Source organism: Propithecus coquereli, unplaced genomic scaffold, assembly GCF_000956105.1.
Source record: "Propithecus coquereli isolate 6110/MARCELLA unplaced genomic scaffold, Pcoq_1.0 Scaffold239, whole genome shotgun sequence".
Classification (NCBI taxonomy): Eukaryota; Metazoa; Chordata; class Mammalia; order Primates; family Indriidae; genus Propithecus; species Propithecus coquereli.
Genome location: NW_012147941.1, coordinates 3,585,495 through 3,608,800, shown reverse-complemented (window position 1 = coordinate 3,608,800; position 23,306 = coordinate 3,585,495). Strand labels below are relative to the sequence as shown.

Sequence of the window (23,306 nt, the reverse complement as noted above, 5' to 3'; positions counted from 1 at the left end):
ATCAGACAAAGGATATACATATACAGAATACACAAAGAATTTCTACAGATCAGTAAGAAGAAGACAGAGCACCACAACAGAAAATGGGCAAAAAAACTTGAATAGACATTTCATAAGAGAAGACACTCCAATGTCCAAAAAGCATATGACAAATGCTCCATTTCATTAGTCACTGGGGAAATCAAAATTAAAATAATACATCTGATGGCTAAGTGGCTAATCATAAAGAAGGAAAAACAAAAGAAGGAAAACACCAAGCGTTGGAGAGTATACGGAGTAAGGGGAGCTCTTGTGCGCTATTGGTGGTTAGACCGGCACAGACCACTATGCAAAACCGTACGGCAGTGCCCACTAAAGCTGGTCACAGGGACACTGTGTGTTACAACAATTTCCACTTCCAGGCACATAATCAACAGAAGTGCATTCATATGTTCAAAGAAAAAGTGCTAGAATGGTCATAGGAGCAATACTAGAATATTCATAATATTCCAAACTGGAAATAACCAAACACTCATCAATAATGGATAAATAAATTTTGCTGTATTCACACACAATGGAACTCTTGTTCTGTCTTTTCTTAGATTCTGTATTTGTCTATCTGGCATTCATTTATCACAGGGCCAAACTAATGACCCAAGTTGTACCATAGAAATTAGCAAAGGCTATTATCAAGGCTTTGTTCTCCTGGAGAGCTGGCTGTTAATCGTTTACCAGCACACCACTGATTGACCTTTTTTTTTCTTTCTGGCTATAAGCCAGTGGTTCTCAAACTCGAGCTTGCGCGAGAATCACCTGGAGGACCTGTTAAAACAGACTGCCAGGATTTCTAACTGAGTAGGTCTAGGGCGGGGCTGGCGGTAGGACTTGTCCGTGCTGTTGGGAACCATGGAATCACAGAACTGGGGATCTGGAAGGGCAGGTGGTGCACAGGTTACAGGATGGCAGCCCGCAAGTGGAATTTGGCCCATACAGTGTTGCTAATAATTTTTAATTTTTTGCCAGTACTTGGGAGAGTGCATGCAGAACTCTGGATTTCTAGCTTCTCTTGAAAAGCCATTAGATCTGGTGACACTGAGCCTGGGTCCCCACAGAGTGATGATGGCCTGGAGCTGAAGAGCAACTGGTGCCTGTTTTCTACAGGCATCTGAGTTTGGGACCCTGCTAGATCAACTCCCCCTTTAAAGAGGGGGTCTCTGAGGCCCAAAGAGAGGGAAGGATTGGCCTGGAGTTGCTCGGCTATTAAAACAGTGGCCAATACATCGTCTGAACCTGTTAGCGTAGGTAGGAAAGTGACTATGAGCAAAAAACAGTACGAAACGGGCCGTGTAAACAAATGGGATACTGAGGGAAAAAACACACTACAAGATGAGGGTAGTCACAAGTGTCACAAAATGTTAGCATAAGAAAAGTGAGACATGACCGAGAAAATATGAAAGCAAACAATGCAAACAAATGAGATGACGAGTAAAAGAACATACTGTAACGAGAACAAGATGAGGGTAGCTGCAAGTGTCACAAAATATGACCCTCCAGTTGCCCCCCACCCCCCACCCCAGTGGGCTCTAGACACCACAACACATCCAGGCCTAACCATGTAAGGTAAAATACTGCCCTGCCCAACAACGGGAAGGAGACAACATCCCAATGGGGCAAGAAAAAAAAGGAGGAGAGACAAGATCAGGAGGAGAGGCCAGACAAGAGAAAAAGGGATGACACAGAGACCCCAGTGCCACTGTCCGCTGGGACATGTGCCTGCTCTTAACTCCTTTAAGAGTGAACTTTTGCTTTAATAAACTTTACTGCTTGTGACTTCAAAACCGTCTCTTGCTTTCATTCTTCCATCGCGAGCAGACAAGAACTGAGGTGTTCAGGTCAATACCTGGTAACAAACCCATCACTGAGGTGCCTTGCTCCACACAAATCACCCCCCAGCCCCTAATGGAATCCTCCTCACCCCAAGCAGCTCAAGGGAGGAGGTCTTACCCACCGATATGAGTCCTATAATTTGGGGCTGTGGTTGTCTCTGTTGTTGGAGCCATAAAAGGGCCCAAGTACTGGAAGGGACCCCAGCCCTTCCATGATTTCTCTGCGATGCCTCCAAATAACCAGCTCCTCATCACCCCCTTCAGCCATTTTAATAGCCAGTTTCCAGCCGAGTGACCTTGAGCAGATAACTTCCCCTAAATACCATTTCTTAGAGTCTAATGATACCTCACAAGGAGACAGGAGGATTAAATGAGATGGCACATGTAATGTTTTTAGCACAATGCCCAATGCTTAGGAGGCGTCAATAAACAGTAGTGATGATTATCAGTTATATTAGTATCCTCACAATATCAGTTCTCTGTCCTTGTATCATGCCCAATTCACTCTTTCATTTTATGTAAGCTATGTCCGTAAATACATAACCTCTAGGAGGTAATGGCTAGGGCTCTTGTATGTCAAACTGATCATTGCTGTTCACTACCTGGGGGACACAGAACCTAACTCTGGTCTAGAGGCCACATTCCCACCTTCCAGTGAGACTTCGGCTACCCCCTGCCCTCCCTGGACCTCAGGGATGGGCTATGCTTGGCATTTTCCTGCATTAACTTATTAAGTCCTCTTAACCACACAATGCTAGCCTCTTAACCGGAAGTACCCTCCCAATCACCCTGCGAGGGGAGGTACTGTCGTCACTTTCATTTGCAATTGGGCGACCATGGCTGAGAAAGGTTAGGTAGCACGCATGCCCTGTTAGTAGGTAGTGGGAGTGTTTCAAGACCAGTCTGACTCCAGAGTACAAGGTCACCACCATGACCTAAGCCACAGACAGGCTCACTGGCTTGGGCTTAATTGACCTGTTCTGTCTGCATTTGTGAGGTCTCAGGCCTACATGCCCTTGCCCTGCACCTAGGCCACCCCTTTTGGAAAGAAGAGGTGGCCTGGAGAGGTGATGACTCCATACAAGGTAGGGGTTGGGCAGAATTTCTGAATAAAACAGCAAACAGATATTCACTGAGGCCTACTGAGTGCCTGGTCCTAAATGCTTGTACATACTCCAGCTAAGGGCTCTGGGCACATTTCTTCCTCAGTTAGAAAGGGGTGCGTAGGGGGTAACCAAGTGACCCACATGGAATTCTTGGTCCAGCTGATCTGAAGCGTCAGTAACACAATATAGGTGATTCCTCCAAGTAGACCCGGCAAGCTGAAGGTGTAGTACACGCCGCAGGTATCATGAAGCCCCAGCACTTGGTTAAAACACACCTGGGGACAAACATCATTATAAGCAGACTTGCAGGTGAGACCATATTCCCTACCCACTCTTTTCACACACCCTTGGCATCCAGGGCCACCGAAGGGGACTGGACACCGAGGCTTGCCTAAGGAAGCACTTCTCAGACTCGAATGTGCACTCACATCATCCAGGAGGAGCTGGATTTAGCAGGTGTGGCGTGGGGCCTACCATTCTGCATTTCCTGCCAGGCCCCAGCTGATGCCAATGCTGCTGGTCTACAGACCACGCTGAGTAGCGAGGGTCTAGCACAGGCACTGTTCACGTTTCGGGCTGATAATTCTCTGCGGTGGGAGGCTGTCCTGGGCACTGCAGGCTGTTCAGCAGCTTCCCTGGCCTCTAACCACTAGATGCTAGTAGCACCCCTCGCCCAGTGTGTCAACCAAGAATGTCTCCAGATATTGGCAGATGTGCCCTGGGGGGCAATTCAGACCTGCTGGTTCAGTCCAAATTTAAGTGCAGTCCCAAAGGCAGCGTGATTGTTGAGAAGAAAAGCATCCGATCACACCTCAGATTCCCATCAGGGCTCCTTCCGCCTCACTTAGCCTCCCAGATAGCCAGGAGCCAACAGATTGGGATAAAATGTGAATTTGGTCAGGCTAGTTCCCTCCTTAGAATCCCGGTTGTCTTCGGAAGGAAAACCCAGACTCCTCCCCTGGCCCAGGCGGTATGCCTGAGCACCTCCCACCTTCCACGGCTCCGGTTCCGCCACCCTCCTGGTGTGAACCCTGAATGTCTTTGTGCTCCCTGGTTGGGCCACATGCTCTTCACACCACTGAGCCTCTGTTCACACTGTTCCTTCTGCCTGGAGTGCATTTCCCACTTCTTTGCCTGGCTAATACTTCCTATGTGTCGATGCTTGGCTGAGAGGTCCTTTGCTCTGGAAAGCATTTCCTGACCCGCTCCAGGCTGGCCTAGATGTGCTTCTGTAGCAGTTGTCACATTTTTGGTGTTTATTTGTCCACCTCCCTCACTAAACCGTAGCTTGAAAAGCAGGATGTGTGTTAAAACAGATGTGTTGAATGAATGAATGAGCGAGTGAGTGAGTGAGTGAATCATCTTTGAGTAGTCCTCCCAGGGATAGAATTGAGGAAACGGAGGCACAGAGAAAGTGATGGACACTGAGCCTGATAATAACTTGTCATGCGTTCTTTGTCGTGCACTTCCTCCTTTCATCTCAGGATTTCAAAGCCAGAGGAGAGAAAAGACATTTGTTCCCATTGCAAAGGTGAAAATCAGACCACCCCATCTTTGATCAAATCAAACTGCTGATAAGTTCTTCCTAATTTTAGGTTGAAACTGATTCCCTGAATAGCCACTACTCATCCAAATTCAGCCTTCAAAAGTCTACTCCTTTTTCTCCCATCGAGTCTTTAAATCCATGAAGATTGGCTGTCCCTCAAACTTTCTCTTAGAGGTACATAATAACCAGTTGGCTGTAATGGAGTATTCTGGTATGTTCAGTACTTCTTGAGTATTAAAGGAAGAAAGATCCATCTACTTAAAAGAAGAATTAAACAATCGGAAGTGGACATGGCCCACGTCATTGGTCCAGTGCTGCTTTGCCCACCTCCGTCGCGTGGCATGGCAGCAGGTGCGTATGGCATGGCCAGCACCACTCCCCACCGTGCCGAGGATGACACGTTATCCAAGTTAAACCAAAGCGCCCCTTCTTCACAAAATTTGGAATTGGGGCCAAGACTTCCACCTGGCTGCTTTCTTGAAGCAAAAGACTGCATTCCACCACGTGGAGGGGAGGAAGTGGCCCCACTGGGTGAGAATAAAACAGATATTCAGGAAAAGCAAAAAAGGAAGTAAAGGAGGGACTTCTCGGGCTCCCCACAACACTCTAGTCCCTGGTGCCAGCCTTCCCTGGGTTCCCTGTCCTTAGGTTCTGTGACACCCCGATAGCCTCATAACAAAGTCCCCCTTCTGCGTGAGCAAACTTGAGTGGGTTCTGTTACTTGCTCCCAACATCCTAACAAAGGCACCACCCAACCAGGGTGGGTCCCTCACCCAGGCTTTGAAGCTAACATGAGAAAGCGCCAACACCTGCCTGGTGCTGCCCGTGGTATCGCATAATGGCCCACCGGGGCCCCAGGGTCCTGCTGGTCTAAGCCAAGGCAGAGGGTACTAGTTGTCCAGTTTCTTACCGGCAGGCACTCTGCTCCCGCACTGGAGATCAGCCCAGCCACAAAGCCCAACACCATAGCGAGCCAGGGAGAAGAGATCAGGTGACACGAGGCACCCACAGCCACGCCTCCTGCCAGCACCGCATTGTGGATATGAGTCTGCAAAGAAATAGCTTGTGGGAGAATGCAGTGAGTCCCAGAGAGGACAACATCTTGCCGAAAGTTACTCCACATGCTGGGAGCAAGGCAACCCTGAAATGTCCTCCCTGCTTTGCTGAGCCCAAAACCATCCCCTCCCCTCTGTTGGGGTTACATGAGCTTCATCAACGGGCTAACTCACCCCCGCCCCTCAGGCTCAGGGTGCATGCAGTCACCCTGATGGAGAAGCATTCAGGGAATCAGCTGGAAAGCGCAGGTACTCGGTATCCTAGCCACCCTCACTCTCATTAGCGATGGGCACTGGGAAGAATGGGCCTTTGATTGTACCTACTTCCTAAGGCCATTGTAAGGATTAAGTGAGTTGCCGCATACAAAACTTTTAGCCCAGTGGCTGGCACAGAACATGAAGAAATTCCCAATAAACATAAGTCATTATTATTGTTTTTATTATTTTTTTATCATTATTATTATTGGCTCCTTGGTACCTATGTTATCCTGTGTGACCCGGTTCCAATAAGCTGGGCCTTGTTCCGGGGTCATGTCTCTGATGCCCTGGAATAGGAGCCTTGCCTCGCTCTTACCTGGCACCCTTGGCTCCAACTCGGCCTTGGATCTCTGGGCCCTGGGACCAGCTCCTGGGCTTCCCTCACCTGATGCCCACTCCTGCCTCACTGGGCGTCCCCACCTTGTCTGCTCCTAGACTTCCTGCCACCAGGGAGCTCACCTGTGGGGACACTCACCTCCCCTTAGTGCTGGAATTACACTGTGAACCTGCTGTCTGTGCCCACGTTTTCTCCACTCCAGGTCCCCTGTCTGTTCAGATTTTCCCCAGTACCTCTGGCTGGCTGACTCTGTGGCCCAGTCATCACGGAACTTGCTCTGTCTTTGGGTCTCCCTTCTCACCCAGCTCTCCCCACAAAACTCGCACACGCCATCACCCCACTATATAAATATATATATTCCCAATATCCCTCTCCCCTGCTATATTAATAATAGCAGCTGGCTGGGTGCGGTGGCTCACGCCTATAATGCCAGCACTTTGGGAAGCTAAGGGGAGAGGATCACTTGAGGCCAGAAGTGTGAGGCCACCCTGGGCAACATAGCGAGACCTTGTTTCTACAAAAAAGAATTAGCCGGGTGTGGTGGTGCATGCCTACAGCTTCAGCTACTCAGGAGACTGAGGCAGGAGGATCGCTTGAGCCCAGGAGTTTAAGGCTGCAGTGTGCTTCTATCATGCCACTGCACTCCAGCCCAGGCAACAGAGTGAGACCCTGTCTCTAAAAACAAAACAAACAATAGCAGCTCATGTTTGCCCAGAACTTACTCCTCATTAAGACTTTACGTGCATCGCTTAATTCCCACTTTACCGATAAGGCAGCTGAGGCTCAAAAAGTTGAAGTGGCTTAACCGACTAGTCACATGACTAGTGCAACATACTTCTTTACTTCTGATTCTGATAATTCCATCCTTGAGATGTCTTGGGGGAAGAGAGAGGCTAATTCTATCCTAGTCTATTGCTGCCCACTCTTGCTCACGGTGGCTGGCTTTCGGAACTAGCACGAACGAGGTTCAAACTTAGGTCTGTTTGATGTCCACACTGACCGATCTAATCACTCTGTGCAGAAAGCCTTTGAGCGTTTGACAGTCTCCTGAGTCCCAGAGCCCACTCTGGCCACCCAGCATTCTTCCTAATGCTCCACGACATTGCAGACAAGGCCTCGTCACCATCACCCAGCATGCCCTTTCCCAACACGCGGGGCTGGCACTGGAGTGGGGGAGGGGCGTGGATACGTGTTACCCAAGTGCCGTCCAAGGGACAGTCCCCTTCTCACCATGTTGATCTTCCCTTTGGGGTGAGCCCAGGCCGACACTGAGGTGGCTGTCACTGTGCTGACTGCCAGGGCATAGTAGGTGTTGAATATGGCATTCTTCCTTTCGTTTGGATCGTTCAGCAGAGCACAGTTGAAACTTGGCCAGAACGTCCACAGGAAGAGGGTGCCTGGGGGCAAGAGAGGGTTATTGGCCAGAACCACACTGCTCCTCCAAAGTCCTGCCCTCCAGGGGCTTCAGATGAAGAGAATCCTAGAGCTATGGAGTCTCCACTTTGTCACTTTCTAGCTATCATCAGCTACGTGGGCGAGTCGCGTCTCCTCTCCACATTCTCAAGTTGGCAGAGACCAGTTAACATATTTTACAGGTAAGGAAACTAAGGCCCAGAGAGATGACATCTAATGCAAACCCCAGACCCCTGAACCCAGTTTGGGATGACCAAATGCTTATTTAAAAAATACTAATGTGGTGCTTTAATTTATCTCTATATAGCCTGATACTCCTTTGTCTGCTGTCGGGCTCGCTGTCTGATTTCCCCTAAGCCCCTCCCGCAGTCTAAGCTCGTCATTTCACCACAGCTTTTCAAAATGCAGCTTTGTTACTGCTCCCACCCTAGTGCCTCTCTCCCCTCCCAAGCCCCATCTCTTCACTTGCCCAATTCCCTCCTCTCAGTTGAAGAAAAAAGGATTGGACAAATTTATTTAAACTCAAGCATAATGAGTCTTTTCTCTCCATCGGATATTAATGAAGGGAGGTCCCTGGAAAGGAATGTGTAATTCAAAGGTACGAATTTAACAGACACTACGAGAAGAAATGAGTCTTTATGACAGACACCAGGGGTAAGTTGGCAAAGCAGAGAGATTTTTCAGCTGAGCCTTTTTTGAGCCTTTCTGCTTAGCCCAAGTATGAGACCACCCACGCCACCTCATCCTTACCCAGCATGGCAAACAAACTGGGGCTCGTTGCCGTCCGATCTTTCTCCTGAGTTCCACTGGGCAGGCGCCTTGAGAGGCAATAGGCCACAGTCAGCCCAAAATAGGCCGAAAACACGTAGATGTGCATCATGTTTGCGTGATCGTCTATCTGCAACGAAACCCAGCAGGAGCAGTGAGTGTCAGCATCCTCTGCCCACGGGCAAAGCCTCATGTTTCTTGGAGAAAGTTGGAAGCTTCATGTAGGAGGTGTGAGTTGAAGCCATGAGACTGGTGTTCAGACCTCACCCAGCCAACTCATCCAGCCTTCTTCCTTCAGGGGAGCCCGCGAGTAGCCGTGTGTTTGTCCCAGGGAGGTCACTGGCTGGCCTTTCTCAGTAGCTCTTACATGCTTTGGGCTGAGATCCACTTAGATGGGGCAAAAGGCCACAGGGACACACATCCCACTGCTTCCTACTTCTCGGTGGAATTTCAGCTCTGCGTGGAGTGATGGGTGATACAAACTTGCAACATGAAGCAAGCAGCCAGACTTCTTACAATATCAAACTACAGTCTTTAGTAAATTCTAGATAGGTGCTAATTTTGCTTCATGAACATCAAATTTAGTAATCCTTAATAATTTATTTAGTGGGCTACTGGTAAATGCTGTCAGCAGTGCCTTCCAAAAATATCCATAACCAACAGAATTGTTACCACCACTCCCCATAGACTCTGCCTTGATTTAAGCCGCCATCACTGCTACCCCAAATCACTGCGATAATCTCCTAACTGGGTGCCCCGTTCCCACCCTTGTCTTCCTGCTGACTATTCTCCACGAAGCAGCAGGGGCATAAGGAGGGCAGGGTGGAGGGGGTGGCCTGCCCTGGGTGCAAGCAATAAGGGGTATGTTATCTGTAGAGGATCTCAAACAATTCTAAAGCCAGTTAAATGCCTGTCTGCTTTTAATTAGTGCCATGTGTCAACAATTCTTAACAGCGTTGGTGATAAAAACTCATCTTGGCAGCTGCAGACCCCTCCCGCCACCCTGCCATTGGTCTGCCACACCTCTCGGGTACCCACGTGACTTGTGCACTCGCTTCCTTCAGGTCTGAGCTCAAAAATCACTTACTCGGTGAAGCCTTCCCCGGCCACCCTGTCCATCCTATCTATGATAATATTTTATCCCCCCACCCGAGGCTTCACGTCTCTTTTCTCCATTTTATTTTTTCTTGGTGGTACTTATCACTATCTAACATGTTCTATTTTTTGCCTATTTTATTGTTTATTGGCAGCCTTTCCTTCTGAAATAGAAGTTCCATGACAGTTGTATTTTTCCACTGCCACAGGAGTGCCTGGTACATGATAGGTACCAAATAAATATTTGTGAAATGAATGAATGATAGTAACGAGCCCTCAATCATATGCAAAGATGAAAGCCTATGCAATTTTCTTGTAAAAACTGAAAAGAAGGCTTGCACTGCTAATCTCTTCGAGCTCCACCAGGAGTCCAGGGACCACCTGGAGAGGCTCGGAACACTCATTTCTTGAGTTGCCTCCACTGAAATGGCTCTGGTCCTCCTTGAGTCCTCCCACTGAACTAACCCAGCCTGAACTGAAGTTTTGAGGACAGTGAATTCTGAAAATCAGCGCTAAGCCTTCCCCCTAGACCAATTAAACTAGCAAGTTGAAACTTCCGAGAAAAGAGGAGATGGCGTTGTATTAATGCAGTCTTTTAAAACAATCATTATAAAGACCATAACAAAGTAGGAAAAGGTTTATGATGCACTACTCACAGTGAGTGTTCCATCTCTGAAATTTACCCTCCTCTTGACAGCCAAGTTTTTATTGTACGAACTTTCTTCCATGCCAGCTGCAGCTGGTTGGATCAGAGTAGATAAATGACCCAGTGGGCTGACCAGATTCTCTCTCCCTGGACCAAGGAACTGAGACTGACTGAGAGAGAAAAGTGTTACCTCCTGCAGGATCTGGGACATAGAAATTCAGGAATAAATGTGGGTGGGTGGGTAATTTTTCACTAACGAGAAATTAGATGTCCAAAGAGACACGAAGCCAACAGCTGGAGAGCACGGACTACCTAAGGTCACAAAGTCTTCCCACATCCGGTTCCAGTGGCTTCCTGGGTCTGGCTGCACCTCCTGTTCTGGGTGGTCCTTGTACTAACTTCCCCTCATTCTGCCTAACAAAGCTCCAATGATATTTTCTTCCTGGGAACCAAGGAGTTGTAATGAATCCTCATATAAAGCAGAGAGGAAAAGCAGAAAATGAAAGTGTGCCTACGTGAATCCATGAGCCCACAGTGATATAAATAAATAGATGAATGAATAAATGGAGCAATGCAAGCTCTTCCTTACAGAAGAATTGCAACTAACGGATGTGGAAGGGAAGATGGAAACAGAAAACCAGTATTGGCAATCATCGTCGTACTGATTGATCCAAGCAAGAACCTGTGGATGCTAAAATTAGTGGATGAAAGTCTGATGAGAAAAAGGATTTTTATAGGAAATTATCTCCTCACAAGATGTTTATTAATTATAAAGGGGAAAATAATTTTACAGTGGAAGATACTGGCAGACACCATCTTAACCAACTGATCAAAGTTAACATGCCTAGTAATGGGACAAAGGGACAGCATGTCTCCTGATGCGGTGTACTAGGAAGGACACACATCACTTTCGTGCAATTCCTGCCAAAAATGCAGACCCTCATTTTTGAGGAAACAGTAGACAAGCCCACCTTTTACAAAATAACTGGCTTGTAACTTCAAAACATGTGAAGGTCATGAAAGATAAGGACAGACGAAGAAACCGTTCCAGATACTGATGGTGTTTAACACATTAACTGTCACGAGAGTTATATTTAATTTACTTTGGTTTTGACCCCAGGACTACATGAAGCATATATAAAAATCTTACTTGTTGATGTTCTTATTCTTGCAATTAATATTGACAATTTAATTCTAAAAACGTGGATTAAATGAATAGAAGTCAATACATTTTATTTTTCTATTTATGTTTACCTTTAAATTACACTCAAAGTTTTTATTCTATTTTCATAATAAAACGCTGCGGCCACAAGGAAACGTTTCTGGTTTTTTGTGTGTGTGTGGCAGTCAATGTGTTACAAAGACATGAGAGCTAAATGCAAGGTGTGATCCCAGACCAGAAAAAAATGTTTTTTCTTTAACTAGACAGGATGCTGTTGAGACAATTGGTAAAATTTGAATAGGACGATCATATTGTATCAATGATAATTTCTCAATTTTGTTAACTGAACAATGGTTATGTAAGAGAATGCCCCTGTCTTTAGGAAATCTGCACTGAAGTATTCAGGGGTTAAAGTAGCATACACAAATAAATGAACAGAACCAAAAATTCATAAATAATAAGAACTTCCAATATTCCCTTCCAGACCATCATTCTTTTTTTCTCCCCAAACATCCCCAGTTTCCTTGAAGAAGACGCCATCACAGCCTCCCCCCATTGCTGGGCTCATCTCTCTGCCTCCGGGCTGCCCCTGGTCACCGCAGCTGTCAGCACCTGCCCTTCAGCCTTTCTCTCCATCGCTCTTCCCGGGCATCATCTTGGTCCACCCAGCTCCTCCCCTCTCGGGCCCTCGACCTCTCTCTTCTCAAATGTTTCCCTCTGTAACATTTCTGCCCCCATATCCTCTGTCAAACCTTAAGCCTTGTCATCACCTACAGCTGTGCTGCTTCCAGAAACTCAGCTGCAAGCACCCCACCTATAGCACCACCACCTCCCGTCTGTCTGGCTCACTTCCTTAAACCTCCGCCTTCAACAATTCCAATCAACTGAGCCCGATAGCAATGGCGGGGATGAAAATAACAGCCTGCCCCGGGCCAGGCACTGTTCCACACACTTTATATATGTTAACTTGTTCAACCCTCACATCAGCCCTAGGAAGGGGGTATTATTATTATTAATAATACTGTGTGGTGCTCTAGGGCTCCGTCCTCAGAGTCCACCTCTCTGTTGATCCCCATCCCTGGGGGATCTCCTTGGGCTCATGGCTTTACCCACCGTCTATACCCTAACAACTCCCAAATTTACATCCCTGGCCCCGACCTTTCCACTCAGCTTCGGACTTGTACGTTTCCATGCAGTGTCTGTACTGGGAGGCTTCACACACATCTGCGGCCCTCGCCTCAACCCTAACCCTACCACAGTCAACATGGACTCTGGCTCCTCCCTCCCAGATCTACTTCACCCCCCAATGCTCCCCATCTCAGGAAATGGCATCCTCATTCACCCAGTTGCTCCAGACCAAAACCTTGGAGTCATCGTGACCCTTCTCTGTGTCTCACACCCCACGTGCCGTTCGTCAGCAAATCCTGCCCATTCTGCCCTCAGAATGTAGCCAGGATCCAGCCTCTTCCCACCACCCCTACAGCTGTTGTCCTAATCCAAGGCGGGATTATTGCGAGAGCCGCCTCTTTGGTTTCACCTGCTTCTTCCCTTGCCCTTTCAGCAGCCAGAGTTCTCCTAAAATGCAAGTCAAACCATAGCTCTCCTCTGCCCCAAACTCCCCAATTCTCCCTGTATTTCTCAGAGTAAAATCCAAAGTCCTTACTCTGGGATACTGAGGCATAGCAAAGAGGCTTCACTTTTTTTTTTTTTTTTTTTTTTTGTAAACATGCATCATCTCATGTAATTAATTCAATTACTCCCCCAAACCCTATGTGGTAGTACTGTTATCCTCTTATTACAGATGAAGAAACTGAAGCTCTAGGAGGTTAAATTGCCCAGAGTCACACGGGGGTTTATGGCAGAGCTGGGATGCACACCCCAGTCTTTGACTCCAAGTCCTGTGCTCTTTCTCCTAAACCAGGCTGGGACTCTGGGTTCTCCTATGGGCCCTGCCAGTATCTTGCTGTGTGATCTTGGGCAGTCCCTTCCCCTCTCTGGGCATCAGCTTTCTCCCGTGTGAGAAGGGAGGTCAGTATCATCACTCAGGGTCAGGGTTATGGCAGAGGAACTCCCCACATGGGGAGAGCCACTTGGACTGGCCTCACTTTCACAGCTGGCTTCAAGCTTAGACTTGACAATCTCTCCCAGAGAGATCACACGTGCAGTTACTGACACACGCTGGTCTGAAAGAAGACGCTGGCCGTACAGCTTGCTGCGACCACTGTTGGTGGGGCCCTGGGAACTCATTCTCTTTTTATACAACAAGTAATTACCTTGTGAATAGCACAATCCTACAGGATCATATTGTGGAAGTTAAAGGCATTAGTTTACTGTGTTTAAACATTTGGCATAAATCACACTTTTGTAACCCCATTTTGGCCTGTATGTATTTTTTAAAATCCCAGAAGCCTCATCAAATGGAGGCGTGGCCCCCGTCCACCCTCTCGCCCCTCTTCCCCAAGGTCCCTTCTCACCGCACCGTGACTCACACTGAGGAAGCGCCTGTTGACCATCCTCATGGTGCTAAAGGCTGTCACCTCCAGTGGCACCATCACCGCCAGCTGCAACAAGTTAGCCTTCCCCTGGATGGCACCCAATGAGATCAGAACCGACATAGCGCTCATGGTGGCCAGCTGAATACTGGTGGAGAGAAAGAGAGCCAGGATGACTGAGAAGGAAGGATGCCGTTCATTCATTCACTCAACAAACACTGCTGGGCACCTACTCTTTGCCTGGCACTATTCAAGGCCCAGAGGACGCCGCAGGAGACAAGATTTCCACCCACGTGGGGACTGATGCTGCAGTCCGGAGTTTCCTTCGTCCCTTGCCCCATCAAGGTGGCCTCTACGCTCTGAGAGATTGATCTGCACACACTGGTCGTACTGAGGTTGCTCGGAGGTGCGGTAACGAGGCTGACTGTTCCCTCAGGCCCCCTTTTGGTATCTGACACCTGGGATTCTGCCCACGGATTCTTCTCTTCTGCCGTCATCACTCACGGATGCTCGATAGAGGGCGCTCTTCACCTGCTGGCCCACCCATGCAGTCACCCCATCCTCATCCAGGGCCACTGTCTCCCCGCTTCCTCTCCATGGCAGTGGAAAGAGACTGGTTTGGCAGTTAGGACAAGCCTGGCTTCCAGTCCCGGCCTTGCCACTTGAGCAGCTATTTGACCTTACTGAGCCTGTTTCTCCCTCTGTAAAATAATAATAATAATAATACTTATCCCCTGATAGTGCAGTGGGCATTGAAGGAATATTCTTCCTGCAGGTGTATCTAGCACCAAAACTGGCATCAAGAACTAACTGATGCATAGAGGTTGGCATTATTAACACTATTACTGGTTCCTTCCTTCCCTTGACAAATGAGCTCAGTGTGGGGCTTCTGGAGGAGCAAACAACTTCTGTCCTCAAGGTGCTTATGATCTGGCTGGGAAGACAGGGTTTACACCATGAGCCTATCGACTAAGATATCTGTGATATCACAAGGCTGGAGGGGTTCATTGGAAGGACAGAGCAATGCTGACATCATCAGGGAGGACTTCCTGGAGGAGGTGGCACTGAGCTGGATAATCCATGGACATCCACTCTCCCCAGAGCACCTTGCTCTGAGTCTCTCTCCTCCCCCTGGGAGTTAATGATGATAATGCTACCACCATAGCGACAATGATAATAATGATTTGTTAAGCATAATGCACAACAGGCTTGTCCTCATTTAAATTTTGATCCTCTGAGAGACACTCTGTAAACTGGTGCTAGGTTACCCCCTCAGCACCCCCATTTTATAGAAGAGGACGCTGAGACTAGAAAATTTGAATTTTTGGCAATGGCCACACAGCCAGTTGATGACAAATGTGAGGTTCTCACCCAGCTGGCCTGGATCCAAAGTCTGTGCTCTGAAGTCTGGACACAGCTTCCCCAGCTGACATAGTGTCCTGCTTAAGGCTCAAGGACTTCAGAGGGGGGTCAGAGAAGGGCAAAGCACACAGGGAAGCAGCCTTGTAAGGACCAGGAATTATTTAGAATAAGGGGTTCCCACCTTCCATCATGCCTGGACAGAGTGCGCCTTCTAAGTGAGCGTTCATTTCATTGACAAAGGCTTAACTCAGGAGTGTGTATGCCAGCTGTGGTATTTCAGACTGTAAGTGCCAGCTGGCACCGGGGAGGCGCAGAGACAGTGCAGTGCAGGGGTGAGGAGTGCAGTCTTGAGTCTAGGCTGTCTGGGCTGGAATCCTGATCCAGCCACTTTCTGGCTGTGTGATCTTGGACAGATTACTTAACCACTCTGTGCCTCAGTGCCTTCATCTATAAGGTGGAGGCAATGCCTCTGGAGCTGTTGTGAGGATGAAGGGAGTTGATGTAAGTCAAGTGCAAGAAGAGGGTTTGATATTGCTGTTATCTTCTAGGGAGAGTCCTCTTGGACCTTTCAAAACACAGCATTAAAATATCCTTTAATTTTTGTTTTTGTTCTAATAACCATTTACCAAGTTCTTAGTATGTGAAGAAAACAAAGGAGGGCAAAGTTGAATAAAATAGGCCTCTGCCCTGAAGGGACTCAGGCAGACCAGAGTGAGGCCAAGGGAGAGGACCCTGTCCCCAGAGGCAGGCCTGGGCACCGCCTGTCAGCCCCGCCCTGGCTGGGACTCGTCAGCAAGGAGCCCATTGTTCAAATCTGCAAAGCCAGTCTCAGCGGGGGTCACAGCTAGGAGGGTCCAGTGGTCAGGACTGGGGCAGGGGGTTCGCTCAAGCTGCGGATGGCCCCATCTTGTCTTCCTGGATCGAGTGGAGAACGGGTCCCCGTGGACAAGAGGAGGGAACAGCCCTTAGACGCCTTCTGCTCCACACTGCCACGGTGCAGAGGCTGAAGGCTAGTGTGACCTTAAGTCAAGGCAGCAGAAATGCCAGACCAGGGCCACCGCTGTCAGAATTCCCCCAGAGTGCCCTTTGCCACTTCCCGGGTGGATACCGGGGATTTGTGAATCCACATGGGAATTACCTCTAAAACTTGTAAAAAGGAAAAATGTGGACAGCCCCCCCCTGCACAGGGCCAGTGGGGAGCTGGCTAGACTGTTTTTCACATATGACCACTCTGGAGAGTGTGGGAAGGGTTTCAGATGGTTAAAAGCTGAAGCCATCTTCACCACTGAGCTGTGTGACCCTAGGCAAGTGTTTTACGCTCTCTTGAGCCTCCATTTCCTTGCCTGTATACCAGTAGGCCCCTACCTGGAAGAGTTAAACAAAACAATATTTGTGGAGTGGCTAGCAAAGTGCCTGGCACAGCACCTGGCTCAGGGAGAGATGTTCAACAGGCATGCCCAGAGGTTTAGCAGGGGCTCAGAGGGGAGGCTGCAGTGGCCTTGAGAGGTCCCCAAGATGCCTAAAATGAGAGTTGGATAAAACAAAAACATAACTTTTTTTTTTTTTGAGACAGAGTCTCACTTTGTTGCCCTGGCTAGAGTGAGTGCCTTGGCGTCAGCCTAGCTCACAGCAACCTCACACTCCTGGGCTCAAGCGATCCTACTGCCTCAGCTTCCCAGGTAGCTGGGACTACAGGCATGCGCCACCATGCCCGGCTAATTTTTTTCTACATATTTTTAGCTGTCCAATTAATTTCTTTCTATTTTTGGTAGAGACGGGGTCTCGCTCTTGCTCAGGCTGGTTTCGAACTCCTGAGCTCAAACAATCCGCCTGCCTCGGACTCCCAAAGTGCTAGGATTACAGGCGTGAGCCACCGCACCCGGCCAAAGACATAACTTTTAAGGAAAAATTTAACCCAGTTCCTCCTATCAAGTGCTAATGCCTTTTTTAAAAGTGTATAGCTTGACGTGTAACTGTCACCCAAGTTCACATAGAGAACATTTTCTGCACCCCATAAGCTTATTTTGTACCCCTTCCTCATCAAGATCCACCTCCTTGCCTGAGTAACCACTACTCTGGGTTCTGGCACTGTGGGTTAGTTTTGCTAGTTCTTACCGTCTCATGTAAATGCATGCAAACGGATCATCGTTAATCTAAGGAAAGTGAAGACCTGGCTATTTCTTTACCACCAGCATTTGTGGACTAAGAGTCCTTCCTTTTTAAGAGGCTGTCTCTCTGGGTGTGACATTTCTATTTATTTTTGTCTAATCTCTTTTTCTTAATTTTTCTATGAACCGATATTGTAACTTTACAAAATCATAATTGATAATTTTTAAAAAATGCAGGGAGTGCTGTAGACTTGGACCCCTTGTGATACCACAGAGTAGGGCGGACTGATAAAATACAAGATGCCCAGTTAAATTTGAGTTTAAGGTAAATAACGAATAATCTTTTAGTGTAAGGATGTCCTAAATATTGCATGGGATTGGTGCTAGAAAGAGAAGGGGATATCCCAGATATTCTAGACCTGTGCTCTCCAGCTCCATGCCCTCGAGGACCCGAAAGCAATCCAGCCACCATCCAGGTACCTGAGGAGTCTGATGACCACCTTCCCGTTAGAGAAGTTTTCCAGGAAGCCATCCAGCAGGAGTGCCCACTGCACCCCGAGCACCAGCAAGAAGAGGCTGAAGGCCACACTGCTCCAGCTGTATCTCCGCAAAGATGAGGCCAGAAAGCCCATGCCAAGGGCGGCCATGACGGTGACATCCTGGAAGGCTGCCCAGGGAGGAGAGGGCGAAAAGGAGAAGGGGGAAGCAGACAAGGCGGAGGGTGGTGTGTGATTAGAGTTTTTACAGAGTGGCAGCTGGTAGGAACATTTGGGATCATTTACAAGTGCTTGGGCAAATTACTTCTCTTTCAGCCTCAATTTTCTCATCTGAATAATGAGGATAACACACACATACCGAGGGAAGGAGTAGAGGAGCTGAGGCTGGTTAAGCACTTAAGGCAGGGCCTGGCCCCTAGTGAGTGTTCAGAAAATGTAGCAATTACTGTTATTATTAAACATAATGATATGGACACGTGTAGAGCATCAGGACCTGTGCTTGGCACATAGCCGACATTCAGTATACAAGGTAATTGCTGCTGTTATTAGGATCAGGTTCAACCCCTTGGTCAGGCACATGGCAAAATAAGGCCATGGTAGCTGAGTGACTTGGCGCAGGTCGCACAGGAAAGAGGGGCAGGGGCAGGCCCAGTGCTTCTGTTGGTGAGAACCAAATTATCTTTGCAGAAAACCTCTCTCCCTTTGTCACCTGCTGTGAGGGACCTGGTGGGCTAGCAGAAAACACTAGGTGGCCCTCACCTTTCCTGGCCTCAGATGCTGAGCATGGGCTACTGTGGCAGGTGAGTGGGAGAGATGCACCCGATGGCAGGGAGAGGTCCAGCAAAGGGAAAGGGTGAGCACTTTAATTCCAATTTTGAAAAATGGTTAACAGCTTAGTCTCCAAAACTTGGGTTCAAATCAGTGCTCTGGCATTTTCTAGCCGTGCGGTCTTGATCTAGTTACTTAACTGAGTTTTAATCACAGCCTACACTTATTAAGTGTTTGCCATGTGCCAACACTGTTTTAATCACTTTACATAGATTATCTTGTTTCGTTCTCACAACCGCCCTTTGAGGTGGGTGCTGTCAGTATCACCATTTTACAGATACGAAAACCAAGGCACAGAGGCGTTAAGTAACTTCCCAGCTGGTAGAGCCAGGATTTAAACCTCAATAGTCTGCTGGAGCCTGGGCCTTTGACTATCTGCCCTCTTCATGTTCTCATCCGCTATATGGGAGAAATAATCATACCTCTTCCATTAGGTTGCCAGAGTCAAATGGTACAATGCACGTGATTGCTCAGAATAGTAAAGGCTATTTTCTCAATAAACATCAACTATTTTCACACATGTGTAAATGCCTGGAGAGAGATCTTGAAGGACTTTTTTTTTTGCTCCCACAGATATTGTGTCTGAGTTTGGGAGATTTTTACTTTCTCTTATGTTTGGTTTTCAAATTTTCTGCAACCAGTGTGTAGACAATAAACAATTTTTTAAAAAAGGAAAAAAGCATTGGCTTCGAATTCAGACAGCTCTGTCTGATCCCAGCTTTATCAAGTGCTATTAGGTTAAACTTTATTAGATTGCCAACAGTTGACCATGTTGACCTATAAAAACGATAATTTATATGTTTCAACCTCATGGCCCTGTGGCTTTATACAGTGCTTACTTTCCTCATGAGCAATTATACCAGCTCAGAGGGAGCCGGGAAATCTGAAGCAAATAATGTTTTGTTCAAGTGTTTGGTACAGTACCTGGCACATGGAGAACATTCAACAAATGGTGGCAATTCATCATCATCATCATTATGATAATCACAGCAGTAAGGACTCACCTGCCACTGGTCTCCAGCCCTGATTTGGATAACAATGAGGAAACTCTGATTATCAGAACTCTTCAAAGAGAGCTTTCTCCAGAAAGCCCCTTGGATTTACAAAGTCCACTTAAATTCACCTCCATTGAAAAATACACATACCTAGGGTGGGGCACATAGGACTTGGGAGGGTGTGGATATTCCTAAATCAATCTGACAACATCAGGATACAGGAGGCCCCCAAGGACCTCAATAGGACCTGGGGATTTGGAGAGCGGGAGAGAAGTGGGCATTAGGGAGGATTCAACTCTCTGCACCTCCTCCGACATGGGGGAGGGAGGGGGCAGGGAATGCTTCCATCTCCTGCTGGCATCCTCTTAGAGTGGGAGTGGGGTGGGCACATTTTCCTTTTGGGATCACTCAAATTCCTTCAGGAGCCAAGGAGGAAATATGGGTACCAAGGTGCACATTTGGGAGCAGTGAGGCCTGTGGCCAATTGGAGGCTGCATGCCCCCCTGGAGATATTCAAATTCTACCTTTTATTAAACACTGTTAAACAAAAATGCATCTGCCATTTTGCAGCAAAGTTTTTTGCTTGGGTTCCGGCTTTCTTGAGGTTTCCTTGGTTAGGGGATCCCTCCATTTCCCTCCCATTTTATAGAAGGGTACCAGAGAGAGCCTATGACTTTCTCAAGGCCACACAGCACACCAGCAGCAGAGCTCAGCTCTGAACTCCTGGAACAGTGCCCTTCTACAAGCTAGGCTGTCCCTAGTTCTTTTTCCCCTCACCTTGCTAAAGGACCTTAGGCAAGTTGCTTGCCCTCTTTGGGCCTCAATTTCCCTATCTGTAACACATAGGAGTTGGACCAAATACTCTCTAAGTCCCTTACGGCTCTGAAAATTCCAAGGAGGGTGCTATTAGGAGGGTGGGGAGAGGAGAGTCACCTCCTGGTGGGAGGTGGGGCAGAGGTGGGGCCCTAAAGATCAGAAAGTCAGAGGATCCTGGGTGGGGGACTTTATCAGACATGCCTGCTGCCCCAATTCTGGGTATAAGAGCTCAGGGCCTTGCTCCCCAAGACCACATGCTATCCCTGAGGAAGAAATTGTGTTTCAGCCAACAAGATGGAATTAGGGCAGCGGTTTCCAAGAGCTGTTGACAGAGCCCATGCACCCAGGCTGGTCAGAAAACATTTTTTTTTTTGCGTCCTCTTCTTCGGCTGCTGCTTCCTCCTCCTTCTTTTTTTGGTGTCCTGGTGGTGTTGTGTGCTCCTTGCTACTCCTCTTACATCTCACTACCTGGGCCCTGCCCCAGGGCTGGGTCCCAGCTCAGAGCAGCCCCACTGTGGCAGTCTCCACCTCTCAGAGCCTGGTCCGCACCCACATCAGCCACGGGTCTGATAAGCTGATGGACGCTAAGGTGTTCAGGGGTGATAAGGATGTGCTACAGGGGCCCCCGGTGACTAGGACCAGAGGGGAATTTTACAGTCTAAAGCAGGCCTTCAGGAAAAGTTTATGACAGCCCCATGACTTGGAGAAAGAAAGTCTAACCTGGGAGTCCAGCCATGAGAGATGAGGCAATAATTACCATCATTGTAACGGCAGGCACACAGAGGGGGCCCTCCACATACCAGGCACTGTTCTAAGTGCCTTACAGCCCACAACAAACTCGTGCGGCAGGTACTATTGATTGTCCCCATCGTAGGGATGGGGAAAGGTAGCCACAAAGAGGTGCTATTAATATAACTCGCCCAAGCCACCCGGCTAGTAAATGGTGGCAGGATTTGAAGCCTAACTATCTGGGTTTAACCACTGTATCATCCTGCCTCTCCATGTAGCATATGTAGTGTAATGGTGAATAGTGTGGGTCTCTGAATCAGGTTGTCAGGGTTCAGAGTCTGGCTCCGCCTCTATGTCCCAGCTTCCTGATCTCTAAAATGGGCGTGAAACAATGGCACCTGCTCCATGGATTGCTGTGGGCATTGAGCTTGCTGGCTCAGGCAAATCACTTTGCCCAGCACTGGGTGCATGGTGAGTGTTGGTAGCTATTACCCCATGACTGCCACTTATTAGCTGTTTGACTTTAGGCAAAACTGTTCCCTCTCCAGGCCTGTTGTAAAGAGTCCACTTGCAAAGAGTTCATTTGGATAATAGCAGTTAGGCCTTTTGAGTACATATCCATGGGCAGCTGCCTCCTCCAGCCTGGTGCCCTTGTGATTCTGGATCTGCGCCACCCCCACTCTTGCCCCTCCCTCTGGCCTGCAGAAATTTCAGCACTAACATCTCTGATGCCAGACCCAGCTTTTGTCCCCCAGGCTCCAGGCTTGACCTCTACACTGTGCTCCCCACTGCTGACTAGGAAGACCTTGGTGCCATCCATGGAGCCCCACACTGCTTCCTCCTCCCTCACAGCCTCTAGTCCCACCCACTCTCATCCCTGCAGCAGCCTGGGAAGAGAAAAAGAGATTTCCCAAAGGGGAAGCCCAGGGCTGAGAAGCGGAAGGTGCCAGGGTTTGGGGTATTTACATGTCACTGGGAACATCCCTCTTGTCTTCTAGGAGCCCTTCTCCCTGCCTCTGAAGAGTATGGGGGTGGGAGAGGGCCACTGGGTGGTATCTACAGAAGAACTGCCCAGCTGAGCCCAGACCAATTGCTGAATGAACCCCAGAATCACGATCATGAGTAAATAAAAAGGTTGCTATTTTAAGCTACTAAGTTTGGGGTGATTGTTATACAGCAATAGATAACTGATACACTGTGCTTCCCTAAGCATCTCTCAGGCAGCTCAACTCCAAGTCCAGATTGAACATATCATTGTTCACTTACCCCACAACCTGTCCCTGCCCTTGTGCCTCTCATCTCTGGACCTGGTGCCTCTACATGCCACATCATACATCTGCAAGCAATCCTCTGCTCCTTCCTCTTTGCACCAAGGGCAGCTGATTTTATCTCCCAAATATCTCTGGAATCCGACTCCCTGCTTCTCCTCCACTGCCCTGGCCCATTTGGCCTCATCATAGGTCATCCAGACTAGTGTTCATTAGAGCAAGAACTCATGCCTCAGAAGACACCCAAGACAATCAGCAGGGGTGGCTGGAAGAAAATATTAGCACTTCTAGTTTTATTTATTTTTAACCTAAAAAATTAAAGTTTACAAATAATAAAAGCTAACACTTTTTTCATCAGTCTTTGTGTGTTAATTTTTTTAATGTTTTCGGTAACTTAACGAAAAAGTTCTATCACCATCTGATAGGGGTTGTATACTTTCCCAAGGTCTCACAGCTAATAAGATGCTGAGGCAAGATTTGAATCAGTCTAGCACCAGGAGTTCTCAAACTTTCATGTGCGTTGGAATCATCTAGAGGGCTTGTTAAAACACAGATTGCTGGGCCCCACCCCCAGAGTTCCTGGTCACTACGTCTAGGCTGGGGCCTGAGAATCTGCATTTTTAATATGTTCCCAGGGGGTGCTGAGGCAGCTGGTCTGGGGACCACACTTTGAGAACCACTGATCTAGGCTATTTTACCACTAAAGGAACTTGGTGAAGTTTGCAACTCTGCAAGTATGAAATATTCAGATTGACCTTCACTTGCTCAGGATGTCTGATAGCCTCGAGTCTCCTTGCTTTGAAAGGTGTCTGTTGTAGTTTGGATGTTTGTCCCCTCCAAATCTCATGTTGAAATTTGATCCCCAAGGTTGGATGAGAGGCTTAACAGGAGGTGTTGGGGTCCTGGGGATCAGATCGCACATGAGTAGCTTAATGCCCTTCCTGGTGGGGGATAGTGAGT

General features: G+C 48.0%; 1 protein-coding gene across 1 annotated transcript in view; it reads right to left on the bottom strand.

Annotated features, from left to right (window-relative positions):
- Positions 1-23,306, bottom strand: part of RHCE (Rh blood group, CcEe antigens) — a 37,235-nt gene that overhangs the window by 9,978 nt on the left and 3,951 nt on the right. Inside the window, exons 2-7 of the mRNA XM_012645963.1 lie at positions 17,694-17,880; positions 13,741-13,891; positions 8,331-8,478; positions 7,398-7,564; positions 5,428-5,565; positions 3,113-3,246 (exon numbers count right to left, since the gene is read on the bottom strand). Coding sequence (XP_012501417.1) covers positions 3,113-3,246; positions 5,428-5,565; positions 7,398-7,564; positions 8,331-8,478; positions 13,741-13,891; positions 17,694-17,880 — 925 coding nt within the window. The remainder of the gene's footprint in view (positions 1-3,112; positions 3,247-5,427; positions 5,566-7,397; positions 7,565-8,330; positions 8,479-13,740; positions 13,892-17,693; positions 17,881-23,306) is intronic.